This window comes from Leptinotarsa decemlineata, unplaced genomic scaffold (assembly GCF_025532065.1).
Source record: "Leptinotarsa decemlineata unplaced genomic scaffold, Ldec_3_MD MMD2_tig00000505_RagTag_RagTag, whole genome shotgun sequence".
Taxonomy (NCBI): domain Eukaryota; kingdom Metazoa; phylum Arthropoda; class Insecta; order Coleoptera; family Chrysomelidae; genus Leptinotarsa; species Leptinotarsa decemlineata.
In genome coordinates, this window is record NW_027412549.1 from 9,683,195 (window position 1) to 9,698,065 (window position 14,871).

General features: G+C 36.8%; 1 protein-coding gene across 4 annotated transcripts in view; it reads left to right on the forward strand.

Moving 5' to 3' along the window:
* LOC111510317 (equilibrative nucleoside transporter 3) overlaps positions 1 to 14,871 on the forward strand; it is a 61,106-nt gene that overhangs the window by 25,781 nt on the left and 20,454 nt on the right. For all 4 annotated transcript variants that reach the window (XM_074173904.1, XM_074173906.1, XM_074173903.1 and 1 more), the window contains one exon: positions 5,833 to 6,076. In XM_074173904.1, the coding sequence (XP_074030005.1) occupies positions 5,833 to 6,076 (244 nt within the window). The remainder of the gene's footprint in view (positions 1 to 5,832; positions 6,077 to 14,871) is intronic.

Here is a 14,871-nt window from a genome sequence, read left to right on the forward strand (position 1 = left end):
GTACAAATATCATCATTATACTTATTGAATGTAAGCTTGTTTTGAAAGACATCGATAATAACTTATGAAATATTTGTCACTTATCATACCTCACTGTGATGTTATTCCGTCCACCTCTCATGTGGCAGCTTCGAAAGTATTTTTACAGTTGTCTTCCATATTCAAAATTCTGACAAAAACATTTTGGCATCCAGCCACTTATTATTAATATGACCACAACCCTCTTTATATGTAAGAATATTAAATACAAACGTTTTCGCACATTCCGATATATTTCAAATGTGATATGATTGTTTGAATCAACGGGGGACAAATTTGTGGTGGCCACTGAATGCTCTATCTTCTTATGTAGTTCCATAGAGTCCATTTGTAGTTGTATTTGAGTAAAACTTCATTGTGAATTCTTCAGAAAGGAGTTGAACAAAACGCCAATACGTGTTTTACTATATGATAGTTTTTTCAAAGATCTACATACGAAGGAGCTGTTGCATAGTGAAATACATGTTGCAGTTTCGTAAACTGTTCATTGAAAATATCACAATGAGAGGCTACTCTAAAACATTATTTATGTGGAATCTGGTGCGATGCTTCAAGGCACAACCTATGAAATCTAATCATCTGGTAACTACTCCTTGAAGTACTGTCTTTTCTATTCGTGACCAGAATGATTCTGAACGCGCGACCTTGAAGCGGGCTCGTACCGGCCTTGTTCCCCTACTCACCTCAACTCAATTTTCATTTCTCAATCACTATTTTCTACTCGTCTATTTACTTCTTATCTCATTCGCTGAAGACTCCACTACTTTCAATTTTTCTTTTCTCTCACTTCGAAGGTATTTCTCTCAGTTGAAGAGGAAATGAGGAAGTCCAAGATTTCAAACGAATATTCATTACACAAAAGAACAAATAAAATCAAGCAGAATAAATTAAATACTGACACTGGTATACTGAACACAATACATTAGAACATTAAGAACTACTGTAATTTTTTCACATGAACATGTAACAAAACAATAAACAATATATGAAAATGTCTTTGATTCTATTGACTCTATTCGGAATTTTTACTCAAAATGCTTACCTTGCCGCTCTGAACAACTTTATCAATTACCAAGAATGAAACTCACCACTGCAATGAGAACATCTCAGAAATATATAGGCAGAAAAACAAACGTATTGCGCAGCGAGAGTGGTGTACTCTTTCAGGTTTGAAATCATTTTATCCCTGTTTGATTCAATTCAATGAAGTCATCAACCTCCGTATTTAGCTACTCGACAAAATGATGATATAAAATAAAAAATAAATGAAATTGAATGTGTGAACTTTTTCCAATATGTATTGTGGTTAGTTTTCAAAGTGGACAGATGAAGACTGATAGCCTACGAAGAACTAATGTTAGAAGGATTTCGATAAAACACAAATTTAAGCCATATAGGACCAGAAGAGTTCAACAACTCAGACCAAGACATTCTGAAAGCAGCATGGCTTTTTGCTAGTGGTTTCTGGAAAGTTTTAACCAAGTGCATAATTTTTCATTAAATTGTATTTGGACAGACAAAGCTTGTGTCAACACTGCCGGCACAACAAAATCCTCATTCTATTGTGGAGTAGAGAAGTTAAGGAAGATTTGTGGGCAGGTTTTTTCATAGGTAGAATTATTGGCCCGTTCATTCATAATCACATTCCCACATCCCAGATGTATTTAGAAATTTTAGGGCAAAATATTCAATGTTTATGAATTGCCACCAATGGAGCTCTGAAAAATATATTCTCAACAAGACGGGGCTTCGCCTCACAACACTGCAATTGTCATCAATTTTTGGCTGCTTATTTTGGTAATAATTGGATAGTCAACCAAGGACCTAACCGTTGGCCGGCCAGGTCACCGGACCTAACGCCTATGAACTTTCATTTCTGGAGAAAGTTGAAAAATTTGATTTTCAATTTCCGAATCTAGATACGAACTGGAAGCGGCAGTGATGCAAAGTTTTGCTTCTCTCACCCTATCCTATTGAAATAATTAATTCGGCAAAAAACGATCAGAAAAGGCGTGTAGGAAAAGTTGGTAGACATTTCGCACACCTTTTCTGAAAAAAATATTTTTCATTGTTTTTCTTTATCATTATTATTGTTGAAGTTTCATTTATTAGTAGTAAATATAGTACAAACTGTTATCAGTTTTATTGAAACTATGCGTTTCAATTACTGCTGTGGAAAGCTCTCTCAACATTTGATAGTTACTACTGAATAATTTTTTCTGTTATATCGCCGCTTCGTCCAAAGTTAACTTAATCAAAGTGTGCGTTTCAAAGTCTACATGAAAAAACCTAAAGCTCTGTAATTCTAAGACGATTCCAGCAAAACATCAAGTGTGCTAAATTTTTGAAAAGGTAATTTCAAGCTCTTCTGAAATATTCAGGAATCTACAGGGTGTCTCATTGAAAAAATAGTTTTCAATAACTATCGATATTTCATATCATGATATATCACATCTCATTGTCCGTAAAGGAGTGCCTTGGAAATCTTTTTACATTTTCGGAAAACACGCTGTAACTCAGAAATTATGAAAGATATCAATAAACGATTTTCTTAATTGAGTTTGTCAAAAAATTTGACCCTCAGACACAACCGTCAGTTTTCATCTATCTAGTATGAAAACAGGAGTTTCCTTTCAAAAGTGTCTAATTTGACCTACTCTGAACGTTCCTTCTTGAATATCCGGCGTTTTCATAGGATATGTTCACTCATTGCATTATCAAAACGAACCATATACAAAAAAATGAACAACACTGCTCAATAAATTGATGGATGTAGTCATTACTACGTGGTAGGAAATTATCATGAAAAATGAGAATTGAAACTTTCTATATTTTTCACCACTTTTATTTTTAACTAACGTTACTGCAGTTTCGTCCTATGAGGACATTTTCAAATTAATATATTAATTTGATGTGGTGAAAATGGTAAAAACAGAAGATTCCAATTCCTATTTTTCATAAGAACACTGCTATTTTCCATACAAACGTCGTCCCTTAACGGCCCTTGTATTCGTGACAATATTCCATTTATTCCGGACAATATTCGTTTGTTAGATACCGACACCCGTTTCCAAGAAAACTTTCCAGTTGAAACCTTCGTAACTCACGACGGGACGGCGAGACACCCGTCTTCAACCCATGAGTGTTATGACGCTGGACGTCGCCCCCTTAGCGTTGAGCCAAGGTCTAAGAGGGCCTACCAACAGTGGTCCCTAAACTTTGCATATCTTGCGGTTCTTGCTTTCTGAATTAGCGACAATAAACGTCTGGAAGACAGTACATTGAAAGTTGATACAATTTTTGTTTACTCTCATACTGGGTATCAGACCCCTATAATACCAGTTACTGGTAGTTACCCAGTAGTGTGATTATATCAAATCATTTCGACAATTATGATGAATTCGCAAGATATTTTTTCTAACGTAGAGAAAACAACAATGGGCCAATGTAAGCTATTTTTCTGTCCAAATGAACGGTGATCATTAGAAAAGCGGCTTGAAGTTGGTGGACATTCATTGTAATATGTGGTTTAATTATAATAAAAGTCAAAACACAGACGATGTGATAGATGGAATGACTTCCAATGAGTTATATCAAGTGTTAACAAATTCATCAGACAATAATACTTTCTTAAAAAAACATTTTTTGACGAAGCATATTTTACTAATGAATTTCTTAAAAAGTTTTTTCTCTACTTGGAAATAACTGAGCAATACGGTTTTCATTAATCTTGCTCCAGAAAGCAGAGTTAACGACTCTGAGGATGCAATATAAAGCTGTAATAACAGAGTGGGCAACAAATTATATTTGTTGCCCACTCTGCATATGATGCAGAGTGGGCATATGAGGTTAGAGATGTAACTCACTTATTTCTTGCACCGTATTCACATAACTGCGAGCAATATGTCGATCTTTCAGACAACATAACTTTCAGTGTGGAATATAACCAAAGTGGTGTTCCGCTAGGCTTTTTCCATCTAGTTTCTTATCAATAATCGTTTCTCTCAACTTCTACGAGTATGAAGATGACATATGTCTTTTATTCTGATACAAAAACAAATTTACCAACTTGCCAAGTTGAAAAATAAATCAACGCTGTCAATAGTCAAAATCCAGAAACTAATATTTGAATCGAAAAATATTATATTTCACAAGGATGAACTGCCGATTAGTAGGTAACTGTGGACGACTCCGTAAATCGGACATTTCATAATGAAAAATTGAATATGAAATTTTCCGTTTATCTATTTTTATCGAGACAACTGGAAAATGTTGGTACTCATAACATTATTTTCAAAACATTTTTTTTAAACTGTGGACATGATAAACTTTTGATTAATTATCACGTTCATGATTACGATATCTGTGGAATATCATCCCCGATGATTCTAACATTGTTAGCGAAATGCAGCATTACTGTTAGGTATTATGAGAGGGAAGTGTTTTCAATAGATATACCTGGTGCTAATATTATAAAACTCAGACCTAGATCTAGACCTAGACCTAAACCTAGATCTTGAATGAACTTTATTCAGTAGTGATTTTCCATGTGAGCTGGCAAGAACGAGACTGTCAGACGACAACTTGTGAGATGTGAGGATTAACAAGAGCTCACTTTCTAACGTGCGATTCCTAACACAGTATCCGATAGGGCAGGCACAGAGCATCTGTTGTACTATAACCAGAGCCTGCATTTTTTCGTGAGAAAGAATGATCTCCAATGTTGACATATCACCTCAATTTAGTGAAGACCTTATCGGCGATCGGTCTGCAATTACCTTCGTTATGTAGGTGAAAAACAAAAATGTGTGGCTTGGGAAATAGGTCTCCTGTAAGGTTTTTCAGGGAAGAAACGTCCTACGAGTAATAATTGCAACCACCAGCAAGAAGACTCCTTTCTGTGGAATCTGACCAGTGTACGAGAGAGATTTTTGTTATTCGATCGATATTGAGGTTGTCGGATGTTCAACGTGTGAGATTCTCACCTCAAGTGCCCAAAGCAACTTTTCCATATGAGTCAGTTATACCTGGCGAAACATTATATTCAGTTATGCAAGGCTTTTTCGCCTTCAATTTGATGAAGTTATCGTTTGTGTGAACATTTGCAGAATTGGGCAGATTGTTTTCCTCTCCAGATGGAGATTTTGATTCTGCTATACGACCTATCTCTATAGGTAACAAATCTTCTGGGTTTGTTAACGCGTTTGAGAGTTGGAGCTCTCGCTCTTGAATCTATATTACGAAGAGGGTATTTGTTGTCGTTTAGTCTACGGCTACTGCAGACACCGGGTTGTAATTTTTGGTTGATTCATGAGTTTCTCGACTGACTTAGAAAAGGAGGACATATATTCTTTCGAATATGCACACTTTAGGATGAAGGACTCTTACCTCCATGGATGCCACTTCCCCGGTAGTGGTATTCTAATGCACCCACTGGAAGGCTGAGTTCAATCTACCGAAATGTTCAAAAAAATCTAATGTCTATACAACTTGCAAACTGCTCTCAAGAAATTATTCGACAAAAGTTTGGAACTAGCATATTTGAATTTCCCATTGGTGAATACTTTCACAATAAAAATGCATAGCTTTATCCCTGTTAATACCTGAATGATCTTTTCAATATGAATTCAATGAAATTATATCCCTCAATGAATTAGTTGAATTCCAATAATAAACTCTCTTCAAAATCACATACAATTGTTTTGAATATTCATGTATATTAATATACTATATATCTATCCTCAGGTGTGTTTTTAATGATATTATGAATAACCAGGACTTATTTGTTTTCAGTATTGGATGTTCAAGTTCAGAAATGCCAGTGCACCAGCAGATGATGGAAACAGGACATCATTGCAGTCTCTTTACCAGTCAACATCATCGGTTGCCATTTCAGTACCAACTGTATTATTCACTCTTTTAGGGACAATTTACGGTAGAAAATTTGACGCACGAAAATTTATTTTGTTTTCCTTGGCTGTCATTTTTTCTGTTTTCCTGATTTTTTCGTTGTTCACTAGAGTTAATACAGACTCATGTAAGTAAACATACAACTTGGAAATAACTCAAAAAAAATCGATGATGATCAAAATGAAGGTATAATGTGAATTCAATAATGTTGCAATTGATAATTTTCGATTCATTCTGAGAAAGGTGAATTTTCTGCAAAATTGAAATGCTCTTTCGTCTTCATTTCCAATCTCTTCCAAAAGAGCTCTTCAAACCGGCCAAACTTCTAGTACATATTACTGGAGTTGTGCAGTTTGGTGGAAGACTCGCAGAAAAACTGTCAAGCTTTGACAGAAAAGGAAGTGGGAACTCTAAATGAGGCTGAGTTTGGTCCTCTGGCTGAGCCCTCAAAAGAACTAATATCTAATTCAGTTTTGAGCAGTTTTGCTTCGAATTCCTTATCCTACCAGTCCAATGAAGGAGTGAATCCGTGTTTACTCAGAAGAAGATAGTAGTGGCAAACGTAGTTGCAACAATAGATCGGTGATACATTCTTCAATCAAAACTCTTGGGTTCAATGGTTTAAAAAATTTTGAAAACACCTGTTTCATGAACAGTATAATCCAATGTTTATCAAACACGGGATGGTTGCTGGAATACCTAAAAAAGGATGCATACATGGAAGATATCAATACTAGTATTTCTAGTATGAAAAGTGTTTTAATCAAATCGTTCGCAGAAGTTATCAAAGAATTATGGTCAGAAGATTCATCTGATAGAGTAATTAACACAGTCTACTTCAAAAATCAGATTCAAAGATTTGCCCCTCGATACATGGGTTCTGCCCATCAAGACGCCCAAGAATTCCTTCGATATCTTTTAGAAGGTTTACATGAGGACCTCAACAAAATTACTGAGAAACCTGAACCGATCTTAACCGAGATTGACGAAAAATTGAGCGATAATGGAAAAACATAAGAGTCCTGGCAGAGATCTTTGAATATGAACAACTTCAAGATTGTAGACTATTTCGTTGGTCAATTAAAATCCACTATGAAGGGCACACACTGTGGACACTCATTAGTAACCTTTGATCCTTTCTGGGATTTGTCCCTTCCCATACCACAAAGATCTGGCCAAGTGAGTTTGTCACATTGCTTGGATTCTTTCACAAGAGAGAAAACTCTGGATGGAGATGGAAAACCAATGTGTTCGAGGTGCAAGCAAAGGACAAAATGTACAAAGTATTTATCAATCTAAAGTTTTTCCGTATTTTATTAATTCATTTGAAAAGATTCTCTCCGACGGAAAGGTTCAGAGGCAAATTGAATGGTTCCATTGACTTTTCTTCAGATGGATTAGATATGAGCAGTTATGCAGCAGACAATGTGGCTCCTTGTCGGTATAATCTATATGCACTTTCAAATCACAGTGGGACTACTTACAACGGACATTACACAGCATAATGCATACACCCATATAGTGGCACGTGGCATGAATACAACGATTCACACGTGTTCCCAATTTCGCCAAAATCACTTGTGAGCAATGAGGCATATGTCCTTTTTTATGAACAGGAGGGAACGAAGCAGCACCTTCAATGTGATTTTTTTTCTTCTTTCTTTTTTTTTATAATCTTAGTTTTTTGAATTGATTTGTACTTCAAAATTCGAAATTTTTGTTCAAATCCTGTAAAAGTTAACTTATATTTTCGAAAAAAAAAAGTGATAATACGATAAAAATATATATACATATATATATATATATATATATATATATATATATATATATATATATATATATATATATATATATATATATATATATATATATATATATATATATATGTATATATATATATACAAGGAACTTTTTTAAAAACCAGAAGTTAAAGTTTCTTCGAATACGTCAAAAATGGTTCTATGATTTTCCCTAGAGGAATTAATTGTTTTGATTACTTTTGATACAAGTGTTTGAATAATAAGATCCAACTTTCAATAAAATATTACTCCGTTTGTATTGGAGCTGCAAAAACACGCTATATTTCTAATAAGGTTGCTTTTTTTAATATGATACTCACTTCTTGAATCATTCGTGAAAAGCCGTTTGAAATTAGGTTGAGCTAAATCCTAATTCAAAATTGTATGAATATCGGTTCTGTTCGGCATAAATATACAGGAAAAAGGTCATTGACTGGACTATGTACAAGTTTGATTTACCATAATTCGTGTTGAAAATGAAATAGCTTGAATTCGTTGATTTCCATTTTGAGGAGATAATCTTTCAAACATGTCTTCAGCTTCATGAATTCAAACGTCGGAGGGTAGAATTCAACCCTAAAATCTTGAATAGGATTAGGGGTCACGTGCCAACATTTAAAAGGCCATCGATATATTCTTTAAACACTTTTCTGAATCGACAATACATTGAGTATAATAGGTAACTTTTTCCATGTTCAAATGTTACTTTCCAGTAACTTTCAACTGGAATTAGTAGAAGTTTGATGTGTGACCTTTCAACATTCAGTAACGTTGTGTTGCCGTAAATCATCGTCGTCAGGTTTTCGTTATTAGGTTAGTTTGATGTTATTCATGCATGAAATAGAAAAATATAGGCCTCAGCCAACAACCATTACTTTTTTTATTTCCGTCAAGTCGATCTCATAAGGTAACATGAAATGTTTATAAATCAGAATCAATAACCTCTATTTCAATAGTTCGTACTTCCATGATATAAAATGATTTGGAATCCCTGAAAGACTCAATAAAATTAAAAAGATTACCTGAATAAAAATTATATTGAACAAAAAAAAGATTACAATGAAATAAAACACAAGCAACAATTGAATATTGAACAATTAACAAGATTTGCTGGCTGATTATCTTTCTCAATGTTCTAGTAGTATAAAGCCAGAAATTGATTTCAAAAGTTCGGTGGCAAAATTAAAGATTGGCTTTCCTTCCGAAGTCAGTTCCAAAAGGTCAATAATGATGAAGACATTGCTGTGGAAAATAAATTCCTGTATTTCAGCGTGTGAAGTTATTAAATAGTAATTACAAGCTTGAAGAAACGATTCAGAAAGAAAGATCTTCTAGTGGAATTTTCTGGTGCGAAAATTGTTGAAGCTAATATTAAACAATATATTAACCATAATGATTCGAGTGTCTTTTATGATAAAATGGAATCTCAGTTACGTGCGATACAAGCCCTCGATGTAACTTCGGATACTTGTGCATATACGTCTATATGCCATATCCTCCAATGAAATTTTGTCTTACCGAAGATCTTATACCGCCCCATGCCCCCTCCCGGGTTAAGTGCCCTGAGTTGAAATCTTCCCCACACGGTTAATGTGTGCAGAATATCCCATCTCGTCCATCCACCCCCGCTCATCCGGAGCGGTCCTCAACTTACTGAAGGGCACTTTAGCAAGATTGACATCTGACCTTCTTTGGTCAAAAGTCAGCCTCTAGGTGCTTTCACCTTCTGATTTGTCAAATTGTTTTATCATGACTTTCCTAACTGAATTTTTGCATGGGGTCCCCAAAAAGTAACCGGAGACGAGTGTCTTTTCATTCGCGAGCGAGTGTTGGTTCTCAGTGAGTCTGAAAAAGGGATTCATTTGAAACTGGTTGAGAAATTTGTATACTTACCGGAGCCGCGGGGGTGGTCTTCGGTTCTGCTTCGTTGGCCTCCTGTTTTTGTCCCTCTCTCGAAATCTGGGGTCATCCCTGTTTAGTGCGTTATGTAACTCGCTTAGCGCTGGGTTGTCTTGCGCTCGAATTCTGTCGAACGTGTCCTTTGCGTGTTTCCTCATGTATGCGTCCACGTAGTGGACTAGTAGTGTCTAGATCCTGGAATATGTACCTGGTGGGTACATATCTTGGAGCGGTTACGGTGGCCTTTACGCACGCGTTCATAAACGACCGGATCTGTCTTCTGTATGTCGCTGCGCACTGGCCCCAGGCAGTGCAGTCATACAGGATTATCGGTAATATTACGGTCTTTATCATCAGCAGCTTCACTTTCACTCCCATGTTGCTTCTTCGACCTATTATTGGTAATAGGTTTTGTCGGGCAGATCCCCATTCCTATTCTCTGCCGTACGTGATACATGAACGTTAATCCTTTGTCTAGTTTGACCCCCAAGTATCTAGCTTTGTTGGTCCATGGAATCTCTTGTCCGTTGAGATCTTATACGAGAGAAAAGTAGACTTCACGATAGTGAATCCACTCTTGAGAATCTTCTCGATAAATTAATGATATTCCTCAGAAAAAAGTGAAAAGCAAGGAAAGAATATCTTTGCCGGTGTCAGGATTCAACATTCACGGTAAATGAAAAAAAGATACTTTACAATTTCGGAGTCTACCAACTGCACAACGAATATAGTTTCTGTAGTGCAATATATTAAGATGGTTCATGTGATGAAAACAAAAAGTGGACTCTGTGATCGCAAACAAAAATTATGTGAAAAAGCATGTTGTTACATATGACTGAATTACGAGCACATTTCTTGGAAATGTCGTGTATCCGTAACATGTAAACTTCGTGGTGGTAGAATCATGTGTCTAAAATCTGAAAATTCAAAGATGAAATCTATTGAAAGAGAAACTGATATAGAAAATTATTTTCTGATTGGTTCGTCCGTTACTTGATGCAGATTTATAGTAATTTCATAAACTACACCTTACGATTTGATCTCCACAAACTTCATTTGAAGAAATATATCATGACATGTTTCGCTAACACAGTAGCTTTTTTGTAGTGATCAAATCGAAAGGTGTAGTTGATGAAAAAAACATTATGAAACGGTGTGTATTCTGAAGTTTACAGAAATCAGTTTTGAACTTGAATGGTTTCATTAAGTCGAGAAGAGTTCGGGTTCCCAGAAGTCCTGGTCACAAAATCTGTAGTTGAAGAGATGGGATATGAGTTTTTACGATGAGAAGAAATCATACATGCCCTTTTTGGTGGATCAAGAACAAGTATCCCCAAACATAATTGCTATCGCGTAAGACTGAAAAACAAATATTTCTGTAACTTTAAAGCACTTGATCAGTCGATATTTTGCAGCAACATGAATTCCTCACACCAAAGAGCAAGCACGACGTCTGAAGCTTTCTTGGACTTCGTAGAAATTACCGGCTTTTCGTGGAGGGCTTGGCACACTTGAAGGAGTGGGGCTTCTTTATACTCGATACTGATGCATCTCAACATGGAATAGGAGCAGTATTGTCTCAGGTATAAGAAGAAGGAGAAGTCATCATCAGCTTTTTCAGTGAGTCCCTAGGAACATTCGAGAAAAATTACTGCGTTACGAGAAAATTGCTCCTCGCAGTGGTCAAAACGGTGAATCACTGCCAATCTTTTTTATATGGCCGTGAAGTCTTGATCAGGTCAGACCACTCAGCCCTTTGGTGTTTCTCAACTTCGAAACCTCAGAAGATGACTTGAAAAGTTACGAACTTACGATTTTGAAATTCGACATTGGGAAGGAAAGAGTCACGAAAACGCAGATAGACCTTCAATAAGACCATGTCTGACATCCGGATGCAAATTGTGTAAACGCCAGGAGGACATGTATACTCAGCTACCGGGATAAGAACTTTACATAAGGTAGTGAACATACTTCTTTATGGCCAGCTCTGATAGGATAAGCACCCCTACCTCTCGCTGCTTCGGGAGGAAGGTGACATAAGATGTGAAGAACCACCTGGCCATTGTGTGATACGATCGTAATAGCCTACAAGGGTGACACTACTTTCATGTAGCGGAGAAGGAGGGTCCGGACTTGAAAACTGTATGAGAATGGAGTGTTAAAGTAGTAAAGCCGAAATGGCAAGAGATTTCCAAACACGGCCAGCAGAAAAAAGTTAACTGTCTCCAGTGGAGCTCCATGTTTCTCCGAAATAACCTCCTTACTGAGAAATGGGGAATTCCTGGTTCAAGGCAGTCCTTTCAAAGACGTGTATCCCAAATATACTCGAACAGCTCCACGACGGTCTCACTGGAGGGCATTTCAGAGTGAATAGAACTAACTCTTCCAAGGGTGCGTGAGAGGTATTATTCAGTCAATTGCCGCCGAGACGTGAAGAAGTGGTGTGAACGCTGTGACCTGTGCTCTTCCAGAAAGGGTACGAAGACAAGGCAGAAAGGTAGGTTGAACCAGTACCTCAGTGTGTGCCCTTTCGAGAGAATTGCAGTTGACATTCTGGAGCCAGTTCCTATGACCACATTCGGTATCTTATGTTTATGATGGATAATCTCTTCAAATGGCCTGAAGTAGTAGCCTCACCCAAGCAAGAGGCTAAAACGGCTGTAGTAGAAGCTCTGTTTCAGAACATAATTACCAGACACGAAGTACCACTACCCTAGAAGTTACACTTGAATCAGGACCACAACTTCGAATCCGATTCATGGAAGAAAATGAAGAAATAAAGGAGACAAAGACACCCGCTCTTCACCCACAGTCCGATGAAATGGTCGACAGACATAATCACACCATAAATAACTACCCCTTGATGTTTGTCTTCAAAATTTGGATCAATCAGTTCCTTTCTTCCTGTTGGCATATAGGAGCTCCCAACATGATGCACACACCATCCATATTGATAACTGGTCGACAACTGAAGCTTTCCATGTGTGCAATGTGTGGCAGCTCGAAAGGTACTCCTTCCAAAGTGTTCAGACTAGTCAGTCCTACTGTGAATTCCTCTGATTTAAAGTCGAAATAAACCAGGAATCAAACGTTTCAAGTCAATAACTTTATTTTATATCTTTCAAATTATTGTCAATGTCAAAATCGTCTTTTTTTATCAACAAAAAACATGATCAATTATTTCAACATAGTAAGTGAACAAATTAATTGAAAGCAACAACATTCTCCCCCTCGTGATGAAATCATTGCATTTGACATAGTATTCATTTTCGTTAAGAACCTGTACCACTCATCAATTTACAGATATTTGTAACTGGCCTTTTATAGGTTCCTGATTTTGTTTTGACGTCCACAACTCTAATCTTATCATCTTTTCCCCTATAAACATTTACAATTCTCCCAAGTGGCCACAAATTCCTTTGTAATGTGTCGTCAATGACGAGTACCACATCGTCCTCCGATGAGTCGTCCCCCTTCTCATACCACTTCATTTGTTTATTCAGTGTAAGTGAATATTCTTTTCGCCATCTCCTCCAAAATATATCCGCTAAGGCTTGAGATACTCTACACTGTTTTCTCAAGTTCACTTCGACTTCCTCAAATTTTTCCAATGGTGGTGCAGCTCCATTTGAACAGTGCATTGAAAAATGATTTGGTGTGAGGCTTTCCGGTTCTGAAGGATCATTTGAAATGTATGATAAAGGTTTGCTATTTATCATATTTTCCGCCTCCGTAATTAGGGTAATGAGCACTTCTTCTTTGGGGTGTCTCTCTTTCAGTGTAACGCTGAGAACATTTTTTACCGACCTCACCAACATCTCCCAGCTTCCTCCCATATGTGGAGATGCTGATGGAATGAATTTCCATGAAATGTTCTTAAGGGAAAAAAACCCAAAATTTCAGTATCGTCTATGTTCTTGACAGCTGCTCTTAATTCTTTATTGGCAGAATGCATGTTCGTACCGTTATCTGAGTAAATTTCTCTCGGATATCCACGTCGACTTATAAATCTTCTGATCGCCATGATAGCGGAGTCTGTATTTAATGAATTTGCCATTTCTAGATGAATCGCTCGTACGCCCATACAGGTAAATAGTACTACATAGCGTTTTTCATGTTTCCTGCCAACTGTTACGGAAACCGGTCCGAAGTAGTCCATTCCAGTGATAGTAAACGGCCTGACAAAACTTTGAAGACGACACTCCGGTAACTGACCCATTTCAGGTACGCGGGGTTGTATTTTCCTTTTCTTGCAGAAGAAACAAGAACTTTTACATTTTCGGACAGCACTTCTCATTCTTAAAATCCAAAATTTCTGAAGCAGCTCATTCATAATAATTTCCTGTCCCTGGTGTCCATGTCCAAATTTAATATGATAGCTCTCAATTAGAAGTTTCGTGAAACGGTGTTTTGGATCAAGAATCGCTGGATGTTTTTGAAAATAGTTCAAGCCTTCAGCATTTTCTAGTCTCCCTTTTATTCGCAAAATACCTTTTTTGTCGAGTATTGGCATGAAAGTATATATTGGGCTTGATTTTTCAACAGGTTTCCCATTGCGCAACACTGAAATTTCTTGAAAGAAGCTGACTTCCTGACTATACTTGATCAGAGCTTTCTCAGCAACATCTAACTCTTCCGTATCTAAATTCGTTGTATTCCTCTTACCCTTTCTACAATTATTTATGAAGCGAAACATCCAGGCAGTTGTTCTAACTAACCTTCCATATCTGGAGAATCTTTCGATATTTGGCAGATACATGTCTTTTAATGTAACTGTCATTATTTTCTCTTTCTTCATTTCCATTTCAACTTCTTCTATTTCTTCTTGTGTCTCTTTTGGCCAGTAATATCCAGGAAGTTTCAAAAAGTTCGGCCCTGTCAGCCATTCGTTTCTGTTCGCGGTATTATCTTCTCTGGTACTTTCATCTGCTACATTCTCATCTCCAGGGACCCAGTGCCAGTCAGATATGTTAGTGATGTCTGTAATTTCCGCAATCCTCATCGATACAAAAGTTTTGTATCTTTTAGATTTGGAACGAATCCAGTGCAAGACAATTTTTGAGTCTGTCCATAAATGAGTTGAAGTAATATGTATTTCAATGTTGTTTTTGATAGTGTTCATGAGTCTGCTCAACATAACCGCGGCTTGTAACTCCAATCTGGGTATGGTCATCGGTTTCATAGGTGCCACTCTTGATTTAGCACTTACGAAAGATAATTTGAA